The following is a 24,140-nucleotide window of genomic DNA, read 5'->3' on the forward strand; positions in this document are numbered from 1 at the left end:
TTCAGACATGTCTGCACAAAAATTTGTCCAGGTAGCCATTATGAGTGTACCATCTGAAAGTACTTAAAACACCCAAGTAAATTATTGGTTTATTTAACCATGAAGTTTGAGTTTTATGACACATTATATGTATTCTTTACATTTCAGCTCTCCTTGATGAACATGGGCTAAAGTATTGCATATCATGCCATTTACAATTCAGTTATTATGCCTTTTTATTTCCAATGGTTGGTATGCACTGGTGTACATGTAGAAAATATATGCAATCAACATGCTACCATATGCTTTTACATTCAGGTTTTTAAAAGGACCAATTTGAATTGCTTTATACTAGTTTATAGATATGTCTCATTCAAGTAAACATATTCTGTGAATAATCTGTAGAAGTCTAGGATTATTCATCATATATATCTATGCTTTTGGAGCTCAACATCTTTAAAATAATTTGTTGTACAAGTGAACTTTAGGGGCATGCATGCAGTTATGTTATGCATCAAGGTACCTCAAATATTATACACATACTGTCAATACAATAGGAAGCCTGTACGCTGTTGGTTGCTTTCATTTCTAGCCTTTGATTCTGTGCAGAATGAAAAATTTCTGTTATCGTGTACAGTCAATAGATGGGCCTTTTGATTCCAATAAAAAAAAGAAAAAAGTATTGTATTAATTTCTGGCCATGTAGAATGGAAACAAAGTCTTCTTGGGATGTTCAAGTACAACATTAAAATGGGAAAGAAGGGTCCAAACCCTTACTGGTATTTATCGACCTTCATTGATGTGTATTGAAGTGTGAGCCAATATGCATAAGTTGTTACATGGTATAGAGTTAGACATCCTCGTCGTGTCAATGACATATTCAAAGGTTTCAATGTAGATGCTGTATGGCAATGATGGACAATATAATCCCTGCTCAGAACAATTCTAGCTTTTTTACGTAATCATCATTATATGAAGTATTGATAGTTTATTTGATGTATTTTTACTATAGTCTACTTATAGGGAGCATACACTTTTATGATTCCACTTGAATTCTGAAAGTAGTGCCTAGGATGCCTTGCTGATGTTTGGAGAAAGTGTTCGAACTGTTGCATGTGTCTCAGCATGCGTAACCGTGTATTATAGCCATCAATCTTAACCTTAATGAGCAAGCAATATTGTAGCTATATGGGGTGAACTTGATGCCTCACAGTTTGACTAATCTAAGACACTCCTACAACAAGACTTATTTGATGCGAAGCCTTATGTCCGGTATCTATTTCATTGCCAAGACAACTGTTGTTAAGGTTGTAGAGATTGGCTTGCACTGGAACTTGGATGACCTATTGATATTTGGTAGTAAACAAAAGTGCACATAAATGCTTATTTAGATAAGCTCAAGCTACCAAAGTTAAATCCTCCAAGACTCAGGATTGGAAAGTCCAAATGATAAATGAAGAAGATTAATTTGATATGTGGAACTGCATTCATATCTGAGGTGCAAATTATAAGCCAAATAGCTGAATTCAAAGTTTCAATGGACAAGGGGCATATCCCGTGATCGGAGCATGCAAATTTTTGCTTCACGTCTATGCAATACATGATAAAATATGTACAGAGGGTGGGTACCAAACTGAACCTGTGGTCAGTTTGCTTCACATGTCCTGGTTCGGTGTGTACCAAACTGAACCTGTGGTCAGTTTGCTGGTTCAAGCAACCTTTAAGTTCATGTTTATAGTAGTGAGGACCCATAGATAATATTGATGTAGCGTCCTGCCTTGTAAATATGAACTTGTCTGTGGACATAGCTGTTTCTTGGCATGTATCTGGACCTCAATCTTGATTCCTCATTTATAATCTTTTTTTTCTTTTCCTCATCCTTTTTTTTTCTTTTTTTGATTACCAGTATGCTCTATAATTGAGCTTTGCAAAACTGACTTGAACCTCCTGGTTTGGTGGGAACCAAACTGGACTTGTGGTCAGTTTGCTGGTTTTGTTTGGCCTGAACCAGTCTGGGCCGAGTGGAATCGTGCCTGAGTCCGCTCAGTACAACTTGGTTCGGGTAGTTCCAGGCCCTCCCATGAGTAAAAATGGAGAAGGCATCCCAATGCCTTTCTCCTCTCTTTTCTACTGAGAACATGAAGGGTAGGGTGGAAGGTGATGTAAATCAGGGGAGGAGATTTTTTGTGCTTTTGAGCCCCAATCCAGACCAAAATCAGGTATTATTCCCTCCCTCTTCATTCTTCTTTTTTTTTTTTCTTTTTATTCGAAATAAACCCCAAAAAAGATAAATGAGAGAAAATCATGGAATTTTTTTTTATTTTGGCATGGTGGTGTGGATCAAAGGGTCATAATTTATTGTTTATCATATAGTTTTTCGATTAAAATATATTTTTGGTGTAAAATATAATGATAAAGATAATATTTGAAAATAAAACGTCGGCAGCATCTTTTGGTGGTATGCATGTTACTAGCAATCTTTTTTTTGGCAGCAATTTGTTTAAATTTGGGGATGATTATGGCTACCCAAATCTGAGCTCAAATTTAATAAATTTTAAAAATAAGTAGTGATGAAGGCGTACTTATGGGTTTGAAAAAATATATGTAGTGCCCTTGATAGAGTTCTACATTGATCTAGAATTATTTTTAAATATTTTATAATTAAATATTATTTTAGATTAAAAATTACTTAAATATCAGTAAAATATGAAAAAAATACTATTCTTTATATATAATTTAGAAGTATTTTCTGAAATAATTCAGCCATTGTTTATTGTTTATCATATAATTTTTCGATTAAAATATATTTTTGGTGTAAAATATAATGATAAAGATAATATTTGAAAATAAAAAGTCGGTAGCATCTTTTGGTGGTGTGCATGTTACCAGCAATCTTTTTTTGGCAGCAATTTGTTTAAATTTGGGTATGATTATGGCTACCCAAATCTGAGTGCAAATTTAAATAAATTTTAAAAATAAGTAGTGATGAAGGCATACTTAATGGGTTTGAAAAAATATATGTAGTGCCCCTGATAGAGTTCTACATTGATCTAAAATTATTTTTTAAATATTTTATAATTAAATATGATTTTAGATTAAAAAGTACTTAAATATCAGTAAAATATAAAAAAATACTATTCTTTATAGATAATTTAGAAGTATTTGCTGAAATAATTCAGCCATTATTTGCATTACAATGCACATTATCAAATTTTTAAATGTTTAGCGACTTAAAACATCATTAATTCAACTAAAATCATGAAAATATGGAAATACATATTCTTAATTATGACATTTTCTAGGGCATGCTTAGTTTTTACATTATTTTATAAATTGCCGCATATATTAAGTGAAATTAAATTATAAAATTCCTTAATATTCCTTGAAGTATATAATATTTTTTAGAGAGGTAGATCCACTTTATATAATTCATGATAATAAATGGGGTGATTTATGATGTATAGTTGTCAAGCAATCATATGGTCTCTACAACTAGTATGATATAAAATAGCATTAGATCTTAAAATCACACTTCCATGATCCCTAAACCTTGAAATAACCATAACAAATGAAAAATGAAAAATAAAAAAAACAATGATCTATTATTGTATTAGTATGTTTCTGCATATCGAGTATCGATATGGTATTGTACCAACCTGGTATCAAACTGGTATAGTACCTAGTATAAAGATTGTGAACCTTGTCTATAATAGAATGGAGGGCGTGGGAGGGACGAAAAAGAATGGTTTCAAGTGGCAACACTGAGTGCATATCTAGGCCCAAAAATAGGTGAGGATAGGTTGAGGTGGCCAGGGTTAGGCAGGGGCTGGGAAGACACCTTGAATTAAAGAGAATATTTCCTTCCTGCCAGATATAAGTTCATGAATGAAGGTTCTCTTGTTCATCCGATCGGACATTCTTACATGTATGTGTATGTTTGAACTGTGCATGCATGCAGGGCTATGGCCCAGCTGTTGCCCTTGTCCGCCCTTGTCCAAATGGAATCCTGTTTTCAAATCTCAGCAATTGTTTCCCCTAGTATTTGACTTCAGTAGTTGTCGCATAAGTTCTTTGAAAATGTTGGTCGCTCACACTGTTGTTCTCAAGAAAGTCTAGGAGGCCATGGCGATATGCTTGGCTGGTTTTGGGGTATCATACTTTTAATGAAACTAGCTAAATGGTCAGGAGGCCATGACGATATGCTTGGCTGGTTTGGGTTATCACACTTTTCATGAAACTAGCTAAATGGTCAGGAGGCCATGCCAATATGCTTGGCTGGTTCTGGGTTATCATACTTCTAATGAAACTAGCTAAATGGTTGCTTTATGGCATTTAGGGTGTGACCGAAGTGCAAGTTCAAGTAGCAAAAGGGCCTTAAATCATTTGCCTCCATAAATTATAATACACATACACATACATCAGATATGCAATTCATGTACTCAATTTTATATTTACCGCAATGGTAAGATGGGAGGCTGAAATCTCATACATATAGTTTCTTTCGTCTTTTCTTGATAATCTCTCTCTCTCTCTCTCTCTCTCTCTCATAGCTCTCAGAGGCTTCTCTCGTCCTCTACATGCAATGTGTTATGGTAACTTAGGAGAAAATGTACTTTATTGGCATTATTGTCTCCAATCATTTGCTAATTTTCGCTGGCGGTCTTTGCAGGCAATGGACAGAGCTCATAGATTGGGTCAGCGCAAAGTCGTGAATGTCCATCGTCTCATCATGCGAGGCACTTTGGAAGAGAAAGTCATGAGCCTCCAGAAGTTCAAAGTGTCGGTTGCTAATGCTATCATCAATGCAGAGAATGCTAGCTTGAAAACAATGAACACTGACCAGTTGCTTGATCTCTTTACTTCTGAATCAACTGCCAGAAAGGTAATTTACAGTCTCAAGTCTTTTACCACTTTCCCATATTATTGTGATTTTGTCCAAAGGTAATTTACAGTTCTAAATTCATTTGGAAAGAATAAAATATTGAATATAACTACTTTGCTCACTTCAACTGTTTTCTGTTAAAACATGAAGCAGGGTGCTGCACTTTCGGGCAGCTCCAATGGTGACCGGAATCAAGATGCAAAATCCATGGCGGGTGGAAGGGGCTTGAAAGCCATTCTAAGTGGACTCGAGGAGCTCTGGGATCAGTCACAGTATGCAAATGAATACAATCTCAGCCATTTCTTGGCAAAGCTTAATGGTTGAATCTGATTGGCCCAATGTACAGTGTAAATCAGAAGATTGGCCCTTTCGGCCTTAGATTTTGATGGGTCACCCTTGATTTTTTCGTTCTTTGTATATGCTCATTAGATACATGAAGAAGCTGGCTAACATACGGGTGGTCCGACTATTTTTGGGATGGGAGGGATCCCCAAAGGGCAGACGTCACCCAGCACGATGGGTATTGTGTAATGTGTAAATTCGAGGAGTGTATAATATACCTTCAGCTTCTTATAATCAAGTCAGCAGTTTCTTAATTAGTCAGGTGCTGATGTCTGCTTTTATTTTTTTTAAAAATAATTTATTTATTTATTTTTGGGTTGGGGGGGGGGGGTGTTTGTGCTGCAAAACAGTTTTGGCATCGTCTGACTCGTGTCCTCTAGGTTGTTCAAGCCTCAGCGCACAGTGATTACTGTAGTTATTTTTGCGCACTGAGGGAGACCGAATCTTCGGTCCTGAGTTTTTTGTTTTCCCTTTTTTTTGGCGATGAAATGGTCATGCAAGGTGAGTTGTTAATAAATAGGATGCATGGTGAGTTTGATATTAGGCTTGTGCTTGAAAGTCGGAAGGTCCTTGGACGGAGGTGTTGGAATGGTCTTCATGCGGCGACGTTGGCTTTGGTGACGAAAAATATGTATAAATCATGGTCCAGCAAGCAACAAGAATATCGGATTGCAGAATATCGCATTACAATATCGGATTGCTGAATGTTCCAGTTCAACTAGTTGCCTCTACAAAGTCTGAGCATATATTGTTTCTTTCATAGCGTTATATCCTGAAATATCGGAGAATGATTAAACCTGCAGCTGGAAAGCCCTTCCACGGTCCCCCTGGATCCACGATGGAAGAGGGGGGAAGGCTTGGGATGGACGCTGACGAATTGAAAGCGCTGGCTCTGGCCGCGGCCAGCGGCAGAGCACAGGTCCTCGAGGGGTCTGCTTCACCGTTGGAGGAGGAGGAATGCTTGGCGTGGATGAGGAAGAGCATCATTGGAGCCTCAACATTTCTTTTGAAAAGAAGTCCATTATTAATTCCTGCGATGTGCATCCATTGATGTGCTCCAAGATTCATATTCCATCACTTTTCCAAGATAATTGCTTCATCTAGCATAGGAACCACACTATATTCTAATCCTCCAGAGCACACCCCCCTGGCCCAATTTGCGCTACTTCTCATCACCTGAAAATAGAAAAATAAAAGAAATAGAAAGGCGAGCTAATAAGAGATCCCTATACCTCTAGCTGAATCAAGCATATAAATATTTATATATGCATATATGTATGTATGTTTAAGCAAAATAAACAAGAAGTTGGATCCTTCTTTCGGTGGATTATGTGAAAGAAGTTGGATCCTTCTTTCGCGCGAAAGAAACAACCCGATCCGGAGGCCGGCTGGCGAGACTTTCCATGCATTCCCTAGCATGTCTCTTTCGGCATACAGACAGACGTTGAAGTGTATTTGCTGTATATCCGACAGGGTCGCCGGTTGGGGATGGAGTTGGTAACTTTCTTTTTTGTCGAGACGGAGTTGGCAACGATTGTTAAATGCCAGTTGGAACCCTGGTCACCGGAAGACTTCATTGCCAATTATTTTGGTTTCAATTAGATATATAGCAAGGCCCAGCCCCCACCGGAACTTGACGCCAGCGAAGTCCCTTGTGAAGGGTGAAAAAGAAGGAAGGAAGGTATGGTTTGGGCGGCAGCGCTTCTTCTTCGGCTGGCAAGCGTCCTGGCCGCAGCGGCGGCAGCCACGCCAGATGCCTTGCCCGGCTGCCAAGCCAAGTGCGGGAACGTCACCATTCCCTACCCCTTCGGCATCGGTGAGGGCTGCTTCATGGAAGGCTTCGACATCACTTGCAACAACTCCGTGCCCTACCTCAGCGACGGCAACATCGACGTTGTAGAGATCCAGCTCTCCGAGGGCCTGCTGGTCGTCAACCAATTCAAGGCCTTCGACTGCTACAGTGAGGACGGCAAGGACAACAGCTACAACAAGCCATCCATCAACATAACCGGCCTGCCGTACAAGTTCTCCGATTCCCGGAACAAGTTCATGGCAGTTGGGTGCGATACTGTAGCATATCTCTGGGATGACGACTCGGGGCTGCAGACCGGGTGCTTCACTTTGTGCAACAACACCAGAAACATCCCCCTTGGCACGTGTTCTGGCATCGGCTGCTGCCAAACGCCGATTCCCAAGGGCCTCACGAACTTCGAAGTCGTCATCGATAGCACCATGAACCACACCAATTGCTGGGGTTTCAATCCTTGCAGCTACGGCTTCTTGGCCGACGAGGGGTGGCTCAACTTCAGCGTCTCCAGCTTCTCCAACCTCAGCAACGTGACGAACGTCCCAGTGACGCTGGACTGGGCGATTGGGGACCGGACTTGCGAGGAGGCGAGCACGAGCAGCACGGCGTTCGCATGCAAGGACAAGCACAGCCGCTGCTTGAACTCTACTAATGGGCCGGGTTATCGGTGCAATTGCTTGGAAGGGTTTGAAGGCAATCCTTATATAGAAGATGGATGCCGAGGTAATGCTTCTTCTCTTGAGGCCCCACTGCTTTTAACCCATAATTACACTTGAATCTGCAGTCCTGATAGTTGCTTGATTCTTTTTTTTTTATTTTTCACTTTTCGGTTTCTTTTTTTTTTTTGTTTGAAAAAACCGGCCGGTGGCTATCGTGGATCATCTCATTGAGTTTATGAAATGAAAACATAGTTCTTTCAATAATTTCACAAACATAAATTATAATTAAAGTCATGATAGTAGATCTTTTCTTTACAATCTCAATCATTGGAATGCACCTTGCACGGATCTCAAAGTACTCCTAACTTTGCTTCCATCTACCTGCACACATCGGGAAGCGGTCACGGTCCAACGATTCATGTCACAAGAGAAGGTGAATCATTTTTTCACATGAAAGATGCAGCTTGAATTTTGATTTTTCCATCGGAACTGCCTCAAAAGAGGGTCTACTAGAGCTCGGGCCGTATCTTTTGGAAGGGATGAAGGTTTCTCTCTTCCTTGGCCAGCAAGCGGAAAAAGGTTTCAGAATGATTTATCTTTTTTTCACGATATCAACTATTGAATCATGTCATGCACATATGTCAAACCATTCTGAACTTCTCTTTCATTCATCTACATAGATCTCGAAGTAGTTATTGCACGATCCAACGGTTGACATCACAGATTAAAGTGAATCATTGTTTCGTGTGAAAGAAACAACCCAAACTCGGGTCTATAACTGGTCTAAACATATTGTAAAATTTGCATTGTGTCCCTGAAAAAAAAATCCAAATTCTCTACTGAATCGGATGGAGATCGAACTCAGGATTACAGCATATCCATATACGGGTAGCTTTTTTTTTTAAAAAAAATATGACTTGAGTATATGCAAATTTTGATAGGACAAAATAAACCAAAAATAAAAGATCATCACTCCATTCCCCATAACAATAAAAGATCATTACTCCGTGCCGCCTAATTGCTTGCATTTAAGGAAGTGTTTTCTGTGCAAAATTTCCATGATAATTTCTGACCATCACTTTACGAAAGCATTTCTGTTGTTGTATAACAAAGATATAACATAAATTCCGGCAATTGCTTATTACTTTGAACATTTCTTCACTTGCAACAACGTAACATTTTATGGATAAACGTAAAGGAAGGGATTTCTTATGACAGTAGTCTCATTCTTCCATGACAAGGACCGGCAGTTTGTCTCTTCGGGTTGAGAGACTGCAATTTATCATATCAGGTCTTTGACCTTTTTGAGTTCTAATTTCGACTTACTAAAGTACTTATATACTTTTTGATGGCTGCTCGATCGCTAGACATTGATGAGTGTACAATTGATTCTCCCTGCGTGAGTCGATGCAAGAACACGCCTGGAAACTATACTTGCTCGTGTCCCTGGGACAAATATGGTGATGGGAGAAAAGATGGAAGCGGATGCAAATCCATATGGAAGCTCGTTTATTTGGCTCTAGGTAATGCACTCTAAATCCAACCATAGCAAACATGTATAGAATAGCTTCATCATTGAATATAATACGGATCATAGATAGAGCGAGCTTGATCTTGTAAATTTATAAGCTTTCTTCTATACTGTATATATATTCTTGCAGGTGGAGCATTCGGTCTGGTGTTTCTGATCATTCTATGTTCTTGGTTATACTGGATCATCAAGAAGAAAAGACTCATCGAGCTCAAGCAGAAGTTTTTCGAAAAAAATGGAGGTCTTTTGTTACGACAGCAAGTCTCATCGCTCGAGGGCGGTGCTCCGGCGACAAGGATGTTCACAATGGAGGAGCTTGAAATGGCTACCGGTAACTATAAGGAAAGCCGCATCCTTGGCCAAGGCGGCGCCGGGACAGTCTATAAAGGAATTCTACGAGATCAAGCAGTTGTTGCTATCAAGAAATCAAAGATCACGAATGACGATGAGATCGAGCAATTTATAAATGAGGTGGTTGTTCTTTCCCATATCAACCATAGGAATGTGGTGAAGCTTCTTGGATGCTGTCTGGAGACTAGAGTCCCTTTGCTAGTTTATGAATTCGTGCCCAATGGAACTCTTTCCCATCATATCCATGACGAAGATCGCAAGGCCTCCTTATCCTTGGAGGCCCGTTTGAGGATTGCTGCAGAAATTGCAGGAGCATTGGCTTACCTGCACTCGGCAGCCTCTATACCTATCATTCATAGAGATGTCAAGTCCAGCAATGTTCTCTTAGATGATAATTACACTGCTAAAATTTCTGATTTTGGAGTGTCGAGGTTGGTTCCCTTTGACCTAAAGGGTCTTACATCGTTGGTACGAGGGACTTTCGGTTACCTGGATCCAGAATACTTCCACACCGCTCAGTTCACGGACAAGAGTGATGTCTACAGTTTTGGAGTGATTCTTGTGGAGCTCCTAACAGGTGAAAAGCCCGTGGCTTCGACAAGGTCAGCGGAATGCAGGAATCTTGCCATGCATTTCCAATCATGTTTGAAGGATGGTCGCCTTTTCCAGATCTTGGAGGACCGTGTGGTCAATGAAGGCTCGCCGGAGCTGCTCGCTGCAGTAGCAAAGCTTGCCAAGCATTGCCTCAGCTTGATGGGAGAAGAGAGGCCTGCCATGAAAGAAGTTGCAATGGAGCTAGAGGGGTTGCGAAGATTTCACCAGCACCCGTGGATTAAAGAGAATGAAGAGGAGGGAGAGATTCTGTTGAAGGGAGCTGAATGCCCGACCGCGAGAGGTATGCTTGGCGAGGATGATTCTTCAGTGCATGTTATGCAGCCATTCGACATTATGCGATGATATTATTTCTTTTTTGAGTGCATCCAGAGGTCTAAGAAGCTACTTTACCTTCCTGCGTTACAAAGTTGTCTCAAGTAACAGCAGATCTTCTCTTGAGTGCCGGGATCATCTTTGTTACCCCATAATGGGGGTCTATATGAGGTATCAGCAATAAATATACTGTGATTGAAGGCATTGTAGAGCAGTTGTATCTGTTTTTTTCTGTTGCTGGAATGATTTGGTTATCCTAAATTAAACTATAGTTTAGATATATGTAGACTAGAATTTGACAGGGGGTAGGGTGATGGTTGGCACCCAAGGCGGAGCCTCGCCATAGCGCTCGGAAGAAAGGGTCTAATGATACTACAAATACGTCTCCGAACCCTTACTTCAGCTAGTTTTTGCCTCTCTCTTCAGTGCATGGTACGCATATTTCTGTCTCAGTTCTGCTCAAGAATTTTATCAAACAGTAATGCCAGTATAGTTTTCTTCACATTGTAATTATATAATCATACCACTGAATCATAATCACCCTGAGATTTTTGGGTGACCCATACAAAATGTTCGATGGATCATTTCTTTCTTTTTCTTTTTCTTTTCTTTGCATTATAATTATATTTGGAGGCGATCATTTTATGACATTGGAGTTTCCAGTGCCACAACCGTGCAGTCCTTTTATAAATTTCCGTTTGGAATGAGTTCATAAACCAACAAAGGGACCTCAGTTTCCCGGCAACAGCCCAATAAATTTTCGATGTTCCAGTGATTGATTTGAGACATCATGACCAGCTCATTTATTAGTTGATCAGTCTGATTAGTCTGAATCATGCATATGCACAATGGCCTGACATCTAACCGAATCCCATCCTAAACACTTGGCATCCAGAGCAGAAGATCTTGAAGTGCCCGGGATGAGGTCTTGCGTGCACCGGCCGGCAAAATGCGGGCCATGTCTGGATTCAGCCCGTTGGATTGGTGCGGTAAGCAATTATCCTTCAAAGCAAAGGCTGCTTACCAGTCAAGAAAGGAATTAAATTGTTTCTTTCATAGCCTTATGTCCTGAAATATCGGAGAAAGATTAAACCTGCAGCTGGAAAGCCCTTCCACGGTCCCCCTGGATCCACGATGGAAGGAAGACCTGAGCTTTGAGCGCTGCTACGCATGGTGTTTTTCTTCCTCTTGCTGTGTCAATGATGATGTATACGACTTTGTCTCCGTAACTGATAGTCTCTCGCATGTTTGCCCTGGTCCCCGCCGCGTAATCTGTATCACAGGGGGATGCTGTCTCTAATCTTACTCATGTAACTCGACGTTTAATTCCATCCTTCCAATAAATCATGGGTGCCGTTTTTCTTCGCCTCCCCTTTATTCAAAACAAAGACTACAAATCCATGCTTACGGACCACATCTGACTGGGAAAATAACACACTTGGAGACGACCGGAACCGGCTGGTCCCTACCATCAAGATCACTGAATCCTTTGTCAATGGCAAACCTCTCAAGTTAAAAGAGAAAACAACTCGTTCAGACCTCGGCGGGGCGGACACGCCAGAGACAGCAGCTTCATCGTAAGCAAATGATCTCCGAGCTTTTGAAAAGATGTCCATTATTAATTCCTGCGATGTGCATCCATTGATGTGCTCCAAGATTCATATTCCATCACTTTTCCAAGATAATTGCTTCATCTAGCATAGGAAACGCACTATATTCTAATCCTCCAGAGCACACCCCCCTAACCCAATTTGAGCTCTATACTTCTCATCACCTAAAAATAGAAAAATAAAAGAAATAGAATGGTGAGCTTATAAGATATCTCAATATCTCTAGCTGAATCAAGTATATAAATATTTATATATGCATATATGTATGAATGTATGTTTAAACAAAATAAGGCTCAAAATATCTCTCAGTTGAATCGAACATATATATATATATATATATATAGACACACACGCATGCGTGCATGTATGCATGTTTAAGCAAAATAAAGCTCAAAAGATACAAAATATCATAATAGATTATAATAGAAACCATTTTGGTAATGCTTAGAAAGAAAATCCACATCCGGCTATTAGATTTTTTAAACATTATTTTGGATGCTATGTCCTGCACAAAAATGATGGAGCATTAGAATCATCATTTAGAATAAAAACTTATGATTTTAATTAATTTTAAAGTTACCTAATGTAGTCTGAGAATTTGATAGAAATATAACTAAACAATGAATACCAAACACCAGAATATGGAGAACAAAGTAACTCCGCAAAAAGAGAAGCAATAAAACCTAATAATTTTATACCATTACATACCAACACCAGGTGTATTAATAATAAGATAATGATTATCAACAAGATAATAAGCCTAAGGAACACAAGAAGGTGCAATATATCTGTATATTGTAGAGTTTTGCATAACCACATGCGGTACTACTCTGCATATATCCTCATTTTAGCCTTATATACTGAAATCATTTTTCCTCTTTCCTAATTATGGCCAATAGATTGTAGAACAAATTAAGTTATCAAAACAAATCATATAATTTTGGGTTGGGATCCAATCGAGATCCAAATTTTTTGGATTGAGACCGAATTATAGATGGATCCAACCCGAATGTCCTGTTGGGTTAGAAATTTTAGCAATGGACCTAATTCGACCTGGCCCGATCTTTTATTAGATTGGCTTTGGGTCCAACTTTAGAACCGAACAAGAAACCAGGTTGGATCGGTGTCACTTATGACTCGGTTTGATCCGACTCATTTGTACCTCTAGAAGGATTCACCTTTCGTCGGATCATCTACAGGTTGACAGAGTCTTTGAGAGCCGTGCTATGGGTGATCTAATGGTGGATTCACGCGAAAGATGTTGGATCCTTCTTTCGTGCGAAAGATACAACCCGATCCGGAGGTCGGCAAGCGAAAGATACAGATCCCTGTTGCTGGCTGGCAAAGAGTCAGTGTAGAGATATGATCATTAGCCAAGAGGATACAGACAACACCTGGTCCCTGTTGTGAAAAAGACATTATTTTGGATGCTATGTCCTACACAAGAATGATGGAGTATTGGAATCATCATTTAGAATAAAAACATATGATCTAAGAATTTGATACAAATATAACTAAACAATGATACCAAATACTAAAACATGGAGAACAAAGTTACTCTACAGAAAAGAGAAGTAATAAAACCTAATAATTTCATGCCATTACCTGCCAACACCAAGTGTATTAATAATAGATTTTTTATTTTCAAATGCTCATGGATGTATTTATTCTAGATCCGTTTAATGATTCCAGTTTACCAAAGAAAAAAATAAGCAGAGGGTCTGAACTCATGATGTCCAGATTGGTTAGGCTCGACCAACTTCCAAATGGGATTAACTTGACCGACAGAAGCCGGCCTCTTCCCGTTGGTCTTGCCGAATACTTTCCTAGGGGATTCAACACAATCTTCTACTATTAAAACCTTGACTTCCAGGTGCAATGGGGACCCATCCTGTGCCGCATCGTGATCTATTAGGAGAAGCTTTTATTTCTCCTTTTGCCTTCCGACTTCCGAGATGACGTCCACGTGGCCAAGGTCACCTACATCCATCGGTTGTGCTAGTGGTTGTATTCCATCAGAATTCTCCTTCGTGGGAACGCCAAGACGAGAGCCCAGTGAAACCATTCCATGATCATTTCCATGAATGATGGGGGCACTTTGTCTGTTTGTGATTGGTCTTACTTCTACCCGTCTGCGATATTAATCGCCACCTCCTGGGTCATGGTTCAACTGAGAAGGACCGGCCTGTGCTGTCTCCTTCATCCTCAGCCCTTGGTCTACCGAAACTTACGCAGCCCAAACACCATGAATCAACCTCTTCTCCCATAATATGCCGGCTTCTATCCTCCAGATACCCTATTCTGCGGTTCTGAAAAGAGAGAATGAGGAAATTCTCATACTGTAATTGTTCCATGATCTCTTCTCCTCTGCTATTACATCAACTCCGTGAATCACAGGCATTAGCATTTAAAAGCGTCGGTCTAACCCCCCCCCCCCCCCCCCTCTTCTTCTTTTCCGTTGTTTTTATAATTATAATTATATATATATATATATATATATATATATATATATATATATATCCTTTTGTCAAATGGAAACAACGTGGCTCTCGGATGTTAGAAATATGAGGACTCATAAAAGCGTGCACTGGGTAGATCTTGGGTACTTATACAAAATCAAAAAATCCAAATAACACCTTCCGGCTAGTTTTTTTGGATGAGGTAAGATTGTTATAAGTAGTATCAGAGCAGATTCGACTTATGGCCTACGGGCTCATTGAGGCTGACCACGGAGCAATCATGGTGTTTGCAATTAGATTTGAATAGATTTGAACCCTTAGCCTGACGAGGACGTCAAGGCGTAAATATGGAGAGTATGTGAGAAACCATATGAGCAGATCTTAGGTATATATACAGGTTTAAGGTTTCTAAAAAATACCTTCCAGATTTGAATGAAAACGAGGGAGGTTAGCTAACCACGGGCCGATTGTAGTACTTGTGATTAGATTTGAATAGTTAGGGCTTAAATAGGGCAGAGAATACATTGAGCAGATCTTTCCTAACTATGGCTAATAGATTGTAGAACAAATTAAGTTATCAAAACAAATCACGTAATTTTGAGTTGAGACCTCACCCGGATCCGAATTTTTTGGGTTGGGACTAGATTATAGATGGACCCGTCTCGACCAGAATGACTCGTTGGGTCAGAAATTTTAGCAATGGACCTAACCCGATCCGATCCGACCAGATTTTCTATTGGATTGGATTTGGATTCAACGTTAAGACCCGAATAAGAAACCGGATTGGGTCGGGATCATTTATGACCCGGTCCGATCTGACCCATTGATGCCCCTAAGAAGGATTCACCTTGTTATGGTTAATGTGCTATTAAATTAAATTCTATTTAATATTTACCATAGTTACTTTTGTTAACTTGAGTCAAAGTATGATTAGAATGGGTGGCTAAGATTGCAAGACTTCGAGAGCAAGTTGTGTTTTGGAAATGAAAATAACTTGAAGAGGCATGAACATGCCGTAGAAAAAAAAAAAAATAGAGAAAAGTAACAGCTGAATAGTATGGCTGCCTCTCTTCTCCTGTTTTTTCTCCAATTTTGCTAAATATACTCTAGATTTTTCAGTAACTACTTGATCCTTTATTATGTAATTTGTTTGAGTTTAATTTTGCCTTTACTGTTTTATAATTGCTGGTGTGTCCAGTTAACACACGTTCCGTCGGATCACCCACCGATTGACAGAGTCTTTGAGAGTTGTGCTGTGAGTGATCGAACGGTGGATTCGCGCGAAAGAAGCTGGATCCTTCTTTCGCGCGAAAGAAACAACCCGATCTGGAGGGTGGCAGGAGAAACTTTCCATGTGTTTCCTAGCATATGTCTCTTTCGGCATGTAGACAGACGTTGAAAAGTATTTCTGTATGTAAATTGGAACCCTGGCCATCGGAAGAGGGCACGCGCATAGTGGAGGACGTGGTGGTGATGTTTGGGCACAAAGGGCCGTGGTCTTCCCCCTCTCCAAGCGGGTTCGGACCGGCGCCATGCGGCTCCTACGTACAGTCCCTCGTACGTGTACGGGGCACGGGAGAGGGGTCGCGACGTGCCCCTCTCCCCACGGCCTCGACGAGGTCGTGCCCCTCTCCCCACGGCCTCCACGAGGGGTTCAAGTCCGGACCTGGTCGCCGCATGGAGGTCAATGGGGCGCCGAAGTGGGGCGTGGCGTTGCCGGAGACCATCTCGTTCTGTCTCTTTCCCTTGCAAGTCATGTGAAGCATAGCAACGCCAGAGCGTTCAGGGTAGCAGCTAGCTGGAGATGTGGGGTTCTTCAAAATCATGCGGCCATGCCTTTCTCTGTGAGTTCTTTCAGCATGTGTTCTAGATCATTTGTAAGCGGTAAAGGACAGTCTTTGAAAGTATCTGGTGGATAATTGACTGGGTCGCCCACCGGGGAGTCGGACGTTGCTTTCTTTTCTTTGTCGAGGCAGCTGACAGCAACTCGTAATTCGATTGCAACATTGGAAGACTTCATTGCAATTTGCTTGGGTTTCATCCACATATATACTAAGGCCTAGCACCCACCCTCCTATGATCAACAGAGTAAAGAAGGACGCGGCCGGAGCTTGACACCGGCGAAGACCCGTGTGAAGGGTGAAGTATGGTTTGGGCAGCAGCGCTTCTTCTTCGGCTGGCAAGCGTCCTGGCCGCAGCGGCGGCAGCCACGCCAGATGCCTTGCACGGCTGCCAAGCCAAGTGCGGGAACGTCACCGTTCCCTACCCGTTCGGCATCGGCAAGGGCTGCTTCATGGAAGGCTTCGACATCACTTGCAACGAGTCCGTGGCCTATCTCAGCGACACCAACATCGACGTTGTAAAAATCAACCTTACCGAGGGCCTGCTGGTCGTCAACCAATACATGGCCCAGGACTGCTACAGTAAGGACGGCAAGGACAACGACTACAACATCCCATCCATCAACATAACCGGCATGCCGTACAAGTTCTCCGATTCCCGGAACAAGTTCATGGCAGTTGGGTGCGATACTCTAGCAGTTCTCAGAGATGACGAGTTGGGGCTGAAGACCGGGTGCATTACTTCGTGCAACAGCACCAGGAACATCCCCAGTGGCACATGTGCTGGCATCGGCTGCTGCGAAACGCCGATTCCGAAGGGCCTCACGGCCTTCGAAGTCATCGTCGATGGCCCCATGAACCACACCAATTGCTGGGATTTCAATCCTTGCAGCTACGGCTTCTTGGCCGACGAGGGGTGGCTCAACTTCAGCGTCTCCAGCTTCTCGTATCTTAGAAACCTGACGAACGTCCCAGTAACGCTGGACTGGGCGATAGGGAACCAGAGCTGCGAGGAGGCGAGCACGAGCAGCCCGGCGTTCGCGTGCAAGGCCAAGCACAGCCTTTGCTTGAACTCTACAAATGGGCCGGGATACCGGTGCAATTGCTCCGTAGGGTTTGAGGGCAATCCTTATATGGAAGATGGATGCCAAGGTAATACTTCTTCTTTTGAGGCCCCACTGCTTTTAACCCATAAGTGCGCTTAAATCTGCGGTCCTGCTAGTTGCTTGATTTTTTTTTAATTTTTCCCTTTGATGTTTTTTTTTTTTTTGTTTTTTTTGTTTTTGAAAAAACCGGCCGGTGGCGTCTACATATATTATAATTTCACAAACATATATTATAATTAAAGTCATGATAGTTGATCCCCTGCTTCAATCATTGAATCACAAATTGCACGGATCTCAAAGTATTCCTAATTTTGCTTTTATCCACTCGCAAAAGCGATTGTTGCACGGTCCAATAATTCACGCGAATCATGTTTTTTACGCGGAAGATGCAGCTGGAGCCTTGATTTTGATGGGCTTGACTCATCGACCCACGAGAGAGTTCGGGTTGTATTTTTTGCGTGAAATAATAATTGATCCTTTTTTACAGTGCCAACTACCAAATCATATGCACCTATATGAATCTCGAAGTAGCTATTGCACGATCCAACAGTTGACATCACAGATAAAGATGAATTATTTTTTTCGTGCGAAAGATACAACCTGAACTCATGTCTACAACAGATCTAAACATATTGTAAAATTGGTGATCGAACTCAGGTCTACAGCATATCCATAAATGGGTAGCTTTGAAAAAAAAATGACCGTGGGTACATGTAAATTTTGATAGGATAAAATAAAGCAAAAAATATGAGATCATCACTCTATTCCCCACAACGAGCGTTGACATCCTACTTTATATACTAGTATACACATGTGCAATGCCCGTGGGATGATCAAAGATAATTATTTGAGATATATGGAATTCTTTTAAAATATGAATGATCTTGATTTATTTGTTTTACTAAAATACTTTTATTTGAAGTCCGCAATTTTTTGTAACAGGAAAAAATCATAATATTTTAGGAAAGAGAGAATAGGTTATTGGAACCGGATTTTTTCAATATGCTTTTTTATGAGCTGGAATCTGGTTGAAACTCAATGTTATTTTCTCTTTTTTTTTTTTTGTTTTAACCATAGAGTCCGGTATTTTAAGGAAGAGTTAGAGAATTAGTCGGGATCTTTTCTAATTCTATTACGAACTAGAATTCAGTTTATGTTATAGCTAGAATCTAGTTTATTCCTCCTCACACTTAACCATATGAATCCTAATAGATTAATTAACTTTCTGTCTAATAGATCAATAAAATTTTTTAGAGCCCAGCATTAAAGAAAGAGTTAATTTCATAAATAAAAAGATTTAATTGCCCATTTGTCACAATAATCAGATCAGGTTATGGCACATCGCGTGGGGCAGGAGATGCTCCAATATTCATGTGGATCATTTTGGAATCCATTTTATGGTTATTGATATATTTTTACAACCAGCTATCAACCTAACATCAACCATCCATCTTGCTTGTTGTGCTTGGGACCGGCTATGGTGGTGTTTTTGGTTTCTTATAATTACTTTTTTTTTTTTACGTACACATCTAAAAAAAATTTCATGTTGCCCTATCATTTTCGAATTGGTACGTAACTGGTGCAGCCCAGGTAGCTTTTTCATGAATTTGATATCATTTAGGTTTGCAAATGAGATGGTTGTATTGGGTCAACTACGAGGATGTAGTTTAGTCTGATATAATACATTTTGACTTACATTTAATTAAATATACGCTTGCAGTGATCATACCGATAGGGGAATAAAGGTCAAAAAAGGTCATAATGGTTTTTATTTGGAAAAAAAAAAACCACGTCCTGCAACTAAAATAATTGATGCTTTCTAGTGCAAAATTTCCATGACAAGTTTCGGTTTTCCAAGATAACTAGTTACAACGTGCCACCTAATTACTTGCATTTAAGGAAGTGTTTTCTGTGCAAAATTTCCATGATAATTTCTGACCATCACTTTACGAAAGCATTTCTGTTGTTGTATAACAAAGATATAACATGAATTCCGGCAATTGCTTATTACTTTGAACATTTCTTCACTTGCAACAACGTAACATTTTATGGATAAACGTAAAAGAAGGGATTTCTTATGACAGTAGTCTCATTCTTCCATGACAAGGACCAGCAGTTTGTCTCTCCGGGCCGGTTGAGGGACTGCAATTTATCATATCAGGTCTCTGACCTTTTTGAGCTCTAATTTCGACTTACTAAAGTACTTACATACTTTTTGATGGCTGCTCGCTAGACATTGACGAGTGTATGAATAAAACTTCCTGCGTGAGTCGATGCAAGAACACGCCTGGAAACTATACTTGCTCATGTCCCTGGGACAAATATGGTGATGGGAGAAAAGATGGAAGCGGATGCAAATCCATATGGAAGCTCGTTTATTTGGCTCTAGGTAATGCACTCTAAATCCAACCATAGCAAACATATATTGAATAGTTTCATCATTGAATATAATACGGATGATAGATAGAGCGAGCTTGATCTCGTAAATTTATAAGCTTTCTTTTGTACTGTATATATATTCTTGCAGGTGGAGCATTCGGTCTGGTGTTTCTAATCATTCTATGTTCTTGGTTATACTGGATCATCAAGAAGAAAAGACTCATCGAGCTCAAGGAGAAGTTTTTCCAAAAAAATGGAGGTCTTTTGTTACGACAGCAGGTCTCCTCTCTCGAGGGCGGTGCTCCAGCGACAAGGATGTTCACAATGGAGGAGCTCGAAATGGCTACCGATAACTATAAGGAAAGTCGTATCCTTGGCCAAGGTGGCGCTGGGACAGTCTATAAAGGAATTCTACCAGATCAAATAGTTGTTGCTATCAAGAAATCAAAGATCACGGATGACGATGAGATCGAGCAGTTTATAAATGAGGTGGTTGTTCTTTCCCATATCAACCATAGGAATGTGGTGAAGCTTCTTGGATGCTGTCTGGAGACTAGAGTCCCCTTGCTAGTTTACGAATTCGTGCCTAATGGAACTCTTTCCCATCATATCCATGATGAAGATTGCAAGGCCTCCTTGTCCTTGGAGGCCCGTTTGAGGATTGCTGCAGAAATTGCAGGAGCGTTGGCTTATCTGCACTCGGAGGCCTCCATAGCCATCATTCATAGAGATGTCAAGTCCAGCAACATTCTCCTGGATGACAACTACACTGCTAAAGTTTCTGACTTTGGAGTGTCGAGGTTGGTTCCGTTCGACCGAAATGGTCTTACATCGTTGGTACGAGGGACCTTCGGTTACTTGGATCCAGAGTACTTCCACACTGCTCAGTTCACGGACAAGAGTGATGTCTATAGCTTTGGAGTGATTCTTGTGGAGCTCCTAACAGGTGAGAAACCCGTGGCTTCGACAAGGCCAACGGAATGCAGGAATCTTACCATACATTTCAAATCATGCTTGAAGGATGGCCGACTTTTTCCGACCTTGGAGGATCGTGTGGTCGATGAAGGATCGCCGGAGCTGCTCGTTGCAGTTGCAGAGCTTGCCAAGCGTTGCCTCAGCTTGATGGGAGAAGAGAGGCCCGCCATGAAAGAAGTTGCAGTGGAACTAGAAGGGATGCGAAGATTTCACCAACATCCATGGATCGAAGAGAATGAAGAGGAGGGAGAGTGTCTGTTGAAGGGAGCTGAATGCCCGATCCCGAGTCGTATGCATGGTGAGGATGATTCTTCGGTGCATGCTATGCAGCCATTCGACATTATGCGATGATATTATTTCTTATTTGAGTGCATCCAGAGGTCTAAGAAGCAACTTTATCTTCCTGTCTTACCAAGTCGTCTCAAATAATAACAGATCTTCTATGAGTGCTGGGATCATCTATGTTACCCCATAATGGGGGGTCTATAAGAAGTATCAGCAGTAAATATACTGTGATTGAAGGCATTGTAGAAAAGTTGTGTATCGTTTTTTCTGTTGCTGGAATGATTTGGTTATCCTAAATTAAACTATAGTTTAGATATATGTGGACTAGAATTTGACACGGGGTAGGGTGATGGATGGCACCCAAGGCGGAGCCTCGCCATAGCGCTCGGGAGAAAGGGTCTAATAATACTACAAATACATCTCCGAACCCTTTACTTCAGATAGTTTTTGCCTCTCTCTTCAGTGCATGGTACGCATATTTCTGCCTCTGCTCTGCTCAGGAATTTTATCAAACAGTAATGTCAGTATAGTTTTCTTCACATTGTAATTATATAATCATACCACTGAATCATATGATCACCCTGAGATTTTTGGGTGACCAATACAAAATGTTCGTGTATGGATTGTTTTTTTCTTTTTCCTTTTCTTTTCTTCACATTATAACTATATTTGGAGGCGATCATTTTATGAAATTAGAGTTTCCACTGCCACACAATCGTGCAGTCCTTTTATAAATTTCCGTTTGGAATGAGTTCATAAATCAGCAAAGTGACCTCAGTTTCCCGGCAACAGCCCAATAAATTTTCGATGTTCCAGTGATTGATTTGAGACAGCATGACCAGCTCATTTATTAGTTGATCAGTCTGATTTTTGGATCCACTTCATGCGGCGTTTTTATGGCGACCACCTTACCATCTGTATACGGAGAAATATGCATGCCATGTCGAATTCTCCCTGGCATGGCATCCGCGAAGACCATTGAGATACAGATCCCCTTCGTATCCATCCAAGCATCCGGATCCTCTTTTTGTGCAGTGCCATCACAGGTAGCAGCCATATCCTCCACTTTCGAGATAGGCAACTTTTATTTATTCTTGAAATACGATACTATACACGGTGTGTCGCACTAATGAAGGAGAATCGTCTGTCTTCGAGATGGATGATATGGCAGCTATCGAAGATAGTACCGTACTTTATCATGCAAAAGTCGCACCACAGAGGATCCTGTTTTGTGCATAAATATTCAGAAATCTGCCAGCATGTCAGTTTTCTTATAGGCAATTCTAGTTTCTTACTGTAGTTTCCCATCGAATTCTTTTCCTCTTTTGTGCAGTACCATCACAGATAGCAACCACATCATTCATTTCGGAGATGAGCAAAATGTATCACAGTGATGAAGAAGAACCATCCGTCTTGGAAATAATATGGCAGCTATCCACAATAATACCGTACGACCCCACAAAGGATACTAAAATTTCCTAGTTCTTGTGGGTCTGGAAGATCTGGTTATGTTAAGTCACCGGTTCCTTCTTCAACAACAAGTGCATGGCTGCGAGAGAACAAAAAGGTTAATATGATGTTAGTATAAAAAAGAGAGGGTAGAAATCATGTATCTTAATTCAGCATGCGCCATATTTTGCTTCGTATATATTTAGTGCCAAGGTGGAATTTGGTACCGAATAACTTCACATGGGTTGCGATTGAGCAGGAATAATTGCAAAAAAGATAAAGGGGATGCTTAGCTTGGTAAAGGGTTATAAAGGGTTACATAAACATGTGCCTTGGATGCTTGTTCATGAAGCAAAATAAAAGACCACCAAAAAGAGGATTCTCCAAATAGGACGCCCTTAGCCTTTGCCAAGTTGTTGTCACACCCTGGCATGTAACAAACAACCAACAATCTCATGTTAAGGTGAAAGCTCTTGCAGACTATTTAAAAAAGTTCTCCTCCCTTACTACCATTACATTTAACAATCATTCTTATCCAAGCCTTGGGTTTCTTTTGACCTATAAAATAAGATGAATAGCTTTAGTGTCTAGCCATGCTTCATATCCATAATGTTAAAAGCTGCCCTAGTTATAAGTAGCCCAATTTTTTTTTTTTTTAAGGGAAGTAGCCCAAAAAATTTTCAAGTGTTTAATCATAACTTTTTTTTTTTTTATTTTTTGAGGAAGGTTGTTAAGGCTCCATGGGGGCAATGTATTTAGTCCTGCATCAATTGTGCATTGGATAGATTTTGGGTACATATATATGATCAAGCAGTCCAAATAATACCTTCTAGCTATTTTTTTTTTGGATGAAGTTCTGCATCGTTGTAAATTGTATCAAAGCAAACTCACCTTGTGGCCCATATAAACTCGGAAATATTATAGCATGGGCCTTTTTTTTGGACTAATCATGGATCGATCATGGTGTTTATAATGAATATGATTGGATTTGGACCCTTAGGCTGGCATGAATACTAGGATTTTAACAAGGGAAGTATGTAATGTAGAACAGTATGCTACTCAATGTAGATCAAATCCACCGATTCAAAATCCAAAACAAACACTAATTAAATCAAGAAATAACAATGGAAGAAAAAATTGGAAGAAAAAAATAAATTTACTCAAAATAAAAATAAAGGCGGAAACAATGAGTTTGGCTGCTCTCACAAAAAGGCCTCACGAAAACTCTCTCCACCATAATTCATGTATTCTCTTTCCATTTTAATAAAACCACACTCTTTCTCCCGTTAAAAGATGAAATCATTACTATCTCTCACAGAAAACATGAGCCTAAGACTCAAGCTAACTTAACATGGACTAACACTAAATCTAAAATTCAAACTACGATAATAAATTCCTAATAAAATAAGGATTTAGCAATGAGTCTCAACCATACGTAAGAAACCATATGAATGTCAGTATTTAGTGTTGTACATTTGGTAGATCTTGGGTATATATATAAGGCCCATTTGGCAGAGCTTTTGGAGGCCAGAAAGCACTTTCTGGCCCTCCAAAAGTA

The 24,140-nt window shown here is 40.4% G+C and overlaps 2 protein-coding genes across 5 annotated transcripts in view; both read left to right on the forward strand.

Annotated features, from left to right (window-relative positions):
- RGD3 (ROOT GROWTH DEFECTIVE 3) overlaps positions 1-5,457 on the forward strand; it is a 64,321-nt gene extending 58,864 nt beyond the window's left edge. For all 4 annotated transcript variants that reach the window (XM_008798074.5, XM_088706339.1, XM_088706338.1 and 1 more), the window contains 2 exons: positions 4,649-4,861; positions 5,015-5,457. In XM_008798074.5, coding sequence (XP_008796296.3) covers positions 4,649-4,861; positions 5,015-5,185 — 384 coding nt within the window. In that variant the 3' untranslated portion in view covers positions 5,186-5,457. The remainder of the gene's footprint in view (positions 1-4,648; positions 4,862-5,014) is intronic.
- A 79-nt stretch (positions 5,458-5,536) lies between these two features.
- On the forward strand, positions 5,537-21,430 carry LOC103713459 (uncharacterized). Its single transcript, XM_026806644.3, has 6 exons — positions 5,537-7,733; positions 9,037-9,192; positions 9,331-10,501; positions 16,690-17,540; positions 19,728-19,883; positions 20,022-21,430. Exons 1-6 carry the CDS (start codon positions 6,887-6,889, stop codon positions 21,197-21,199), a joined length of 4,359 nt encoding a protein of 1,452 aa, XP_026662445.2. The 5' UTR covers positions 5,537-6,886; the 3' UTR covers positions 21,200-21,430.
- Positions 21,431-24,140: the final 2,710 nt, after the last annotated feature.

The sequence above is a fragment of the Phoenix dactylifera genome, chromosome 11 (genome assembly GCF_051530095.1).
Source record: "Phoenix dactylifera cultivar Ajwa chromosome 11, Ajwa_hap1_PhDact_Kaust_v1.1, whole genome shotgun sequence".
In the NCBI taxonomy this organism is placed as follows: Eukaryota; Viridiplantae; Streptophyta; class Magnoliopsida; order Arecales; family Arecaceae; genus Phoenix; species Phoenix dactylifera.

What these genes read in the sequence shown, in the direction of transcription:
- LOC103713459 (XM_026806644.3), top strand. Translation starts at nt 6,887, where the DNA reads ATGGTTTGGGCGGCAGCGCTTCTTCTTCGGCTGGCAAGCGTCCTGGCC. An exon ending in TATAGAAGATGGATGCCGAG is followed by an intron (nt 7,734 to 9,036) that starts GTAATGCTTCTT and finishes CTCGATCGCTAG; the next exon opens with ACATTGATGAGTGTACAATT. An exon ending in GCTCGTTTATTTGGCTCTAG is followed by an intron (nt 9,193 to 9,330) that starts GTAATGCACTCT and finishes ATATTCTTGCAG; the next exon opens with GTGGAGCATTCGGTCTGGTG.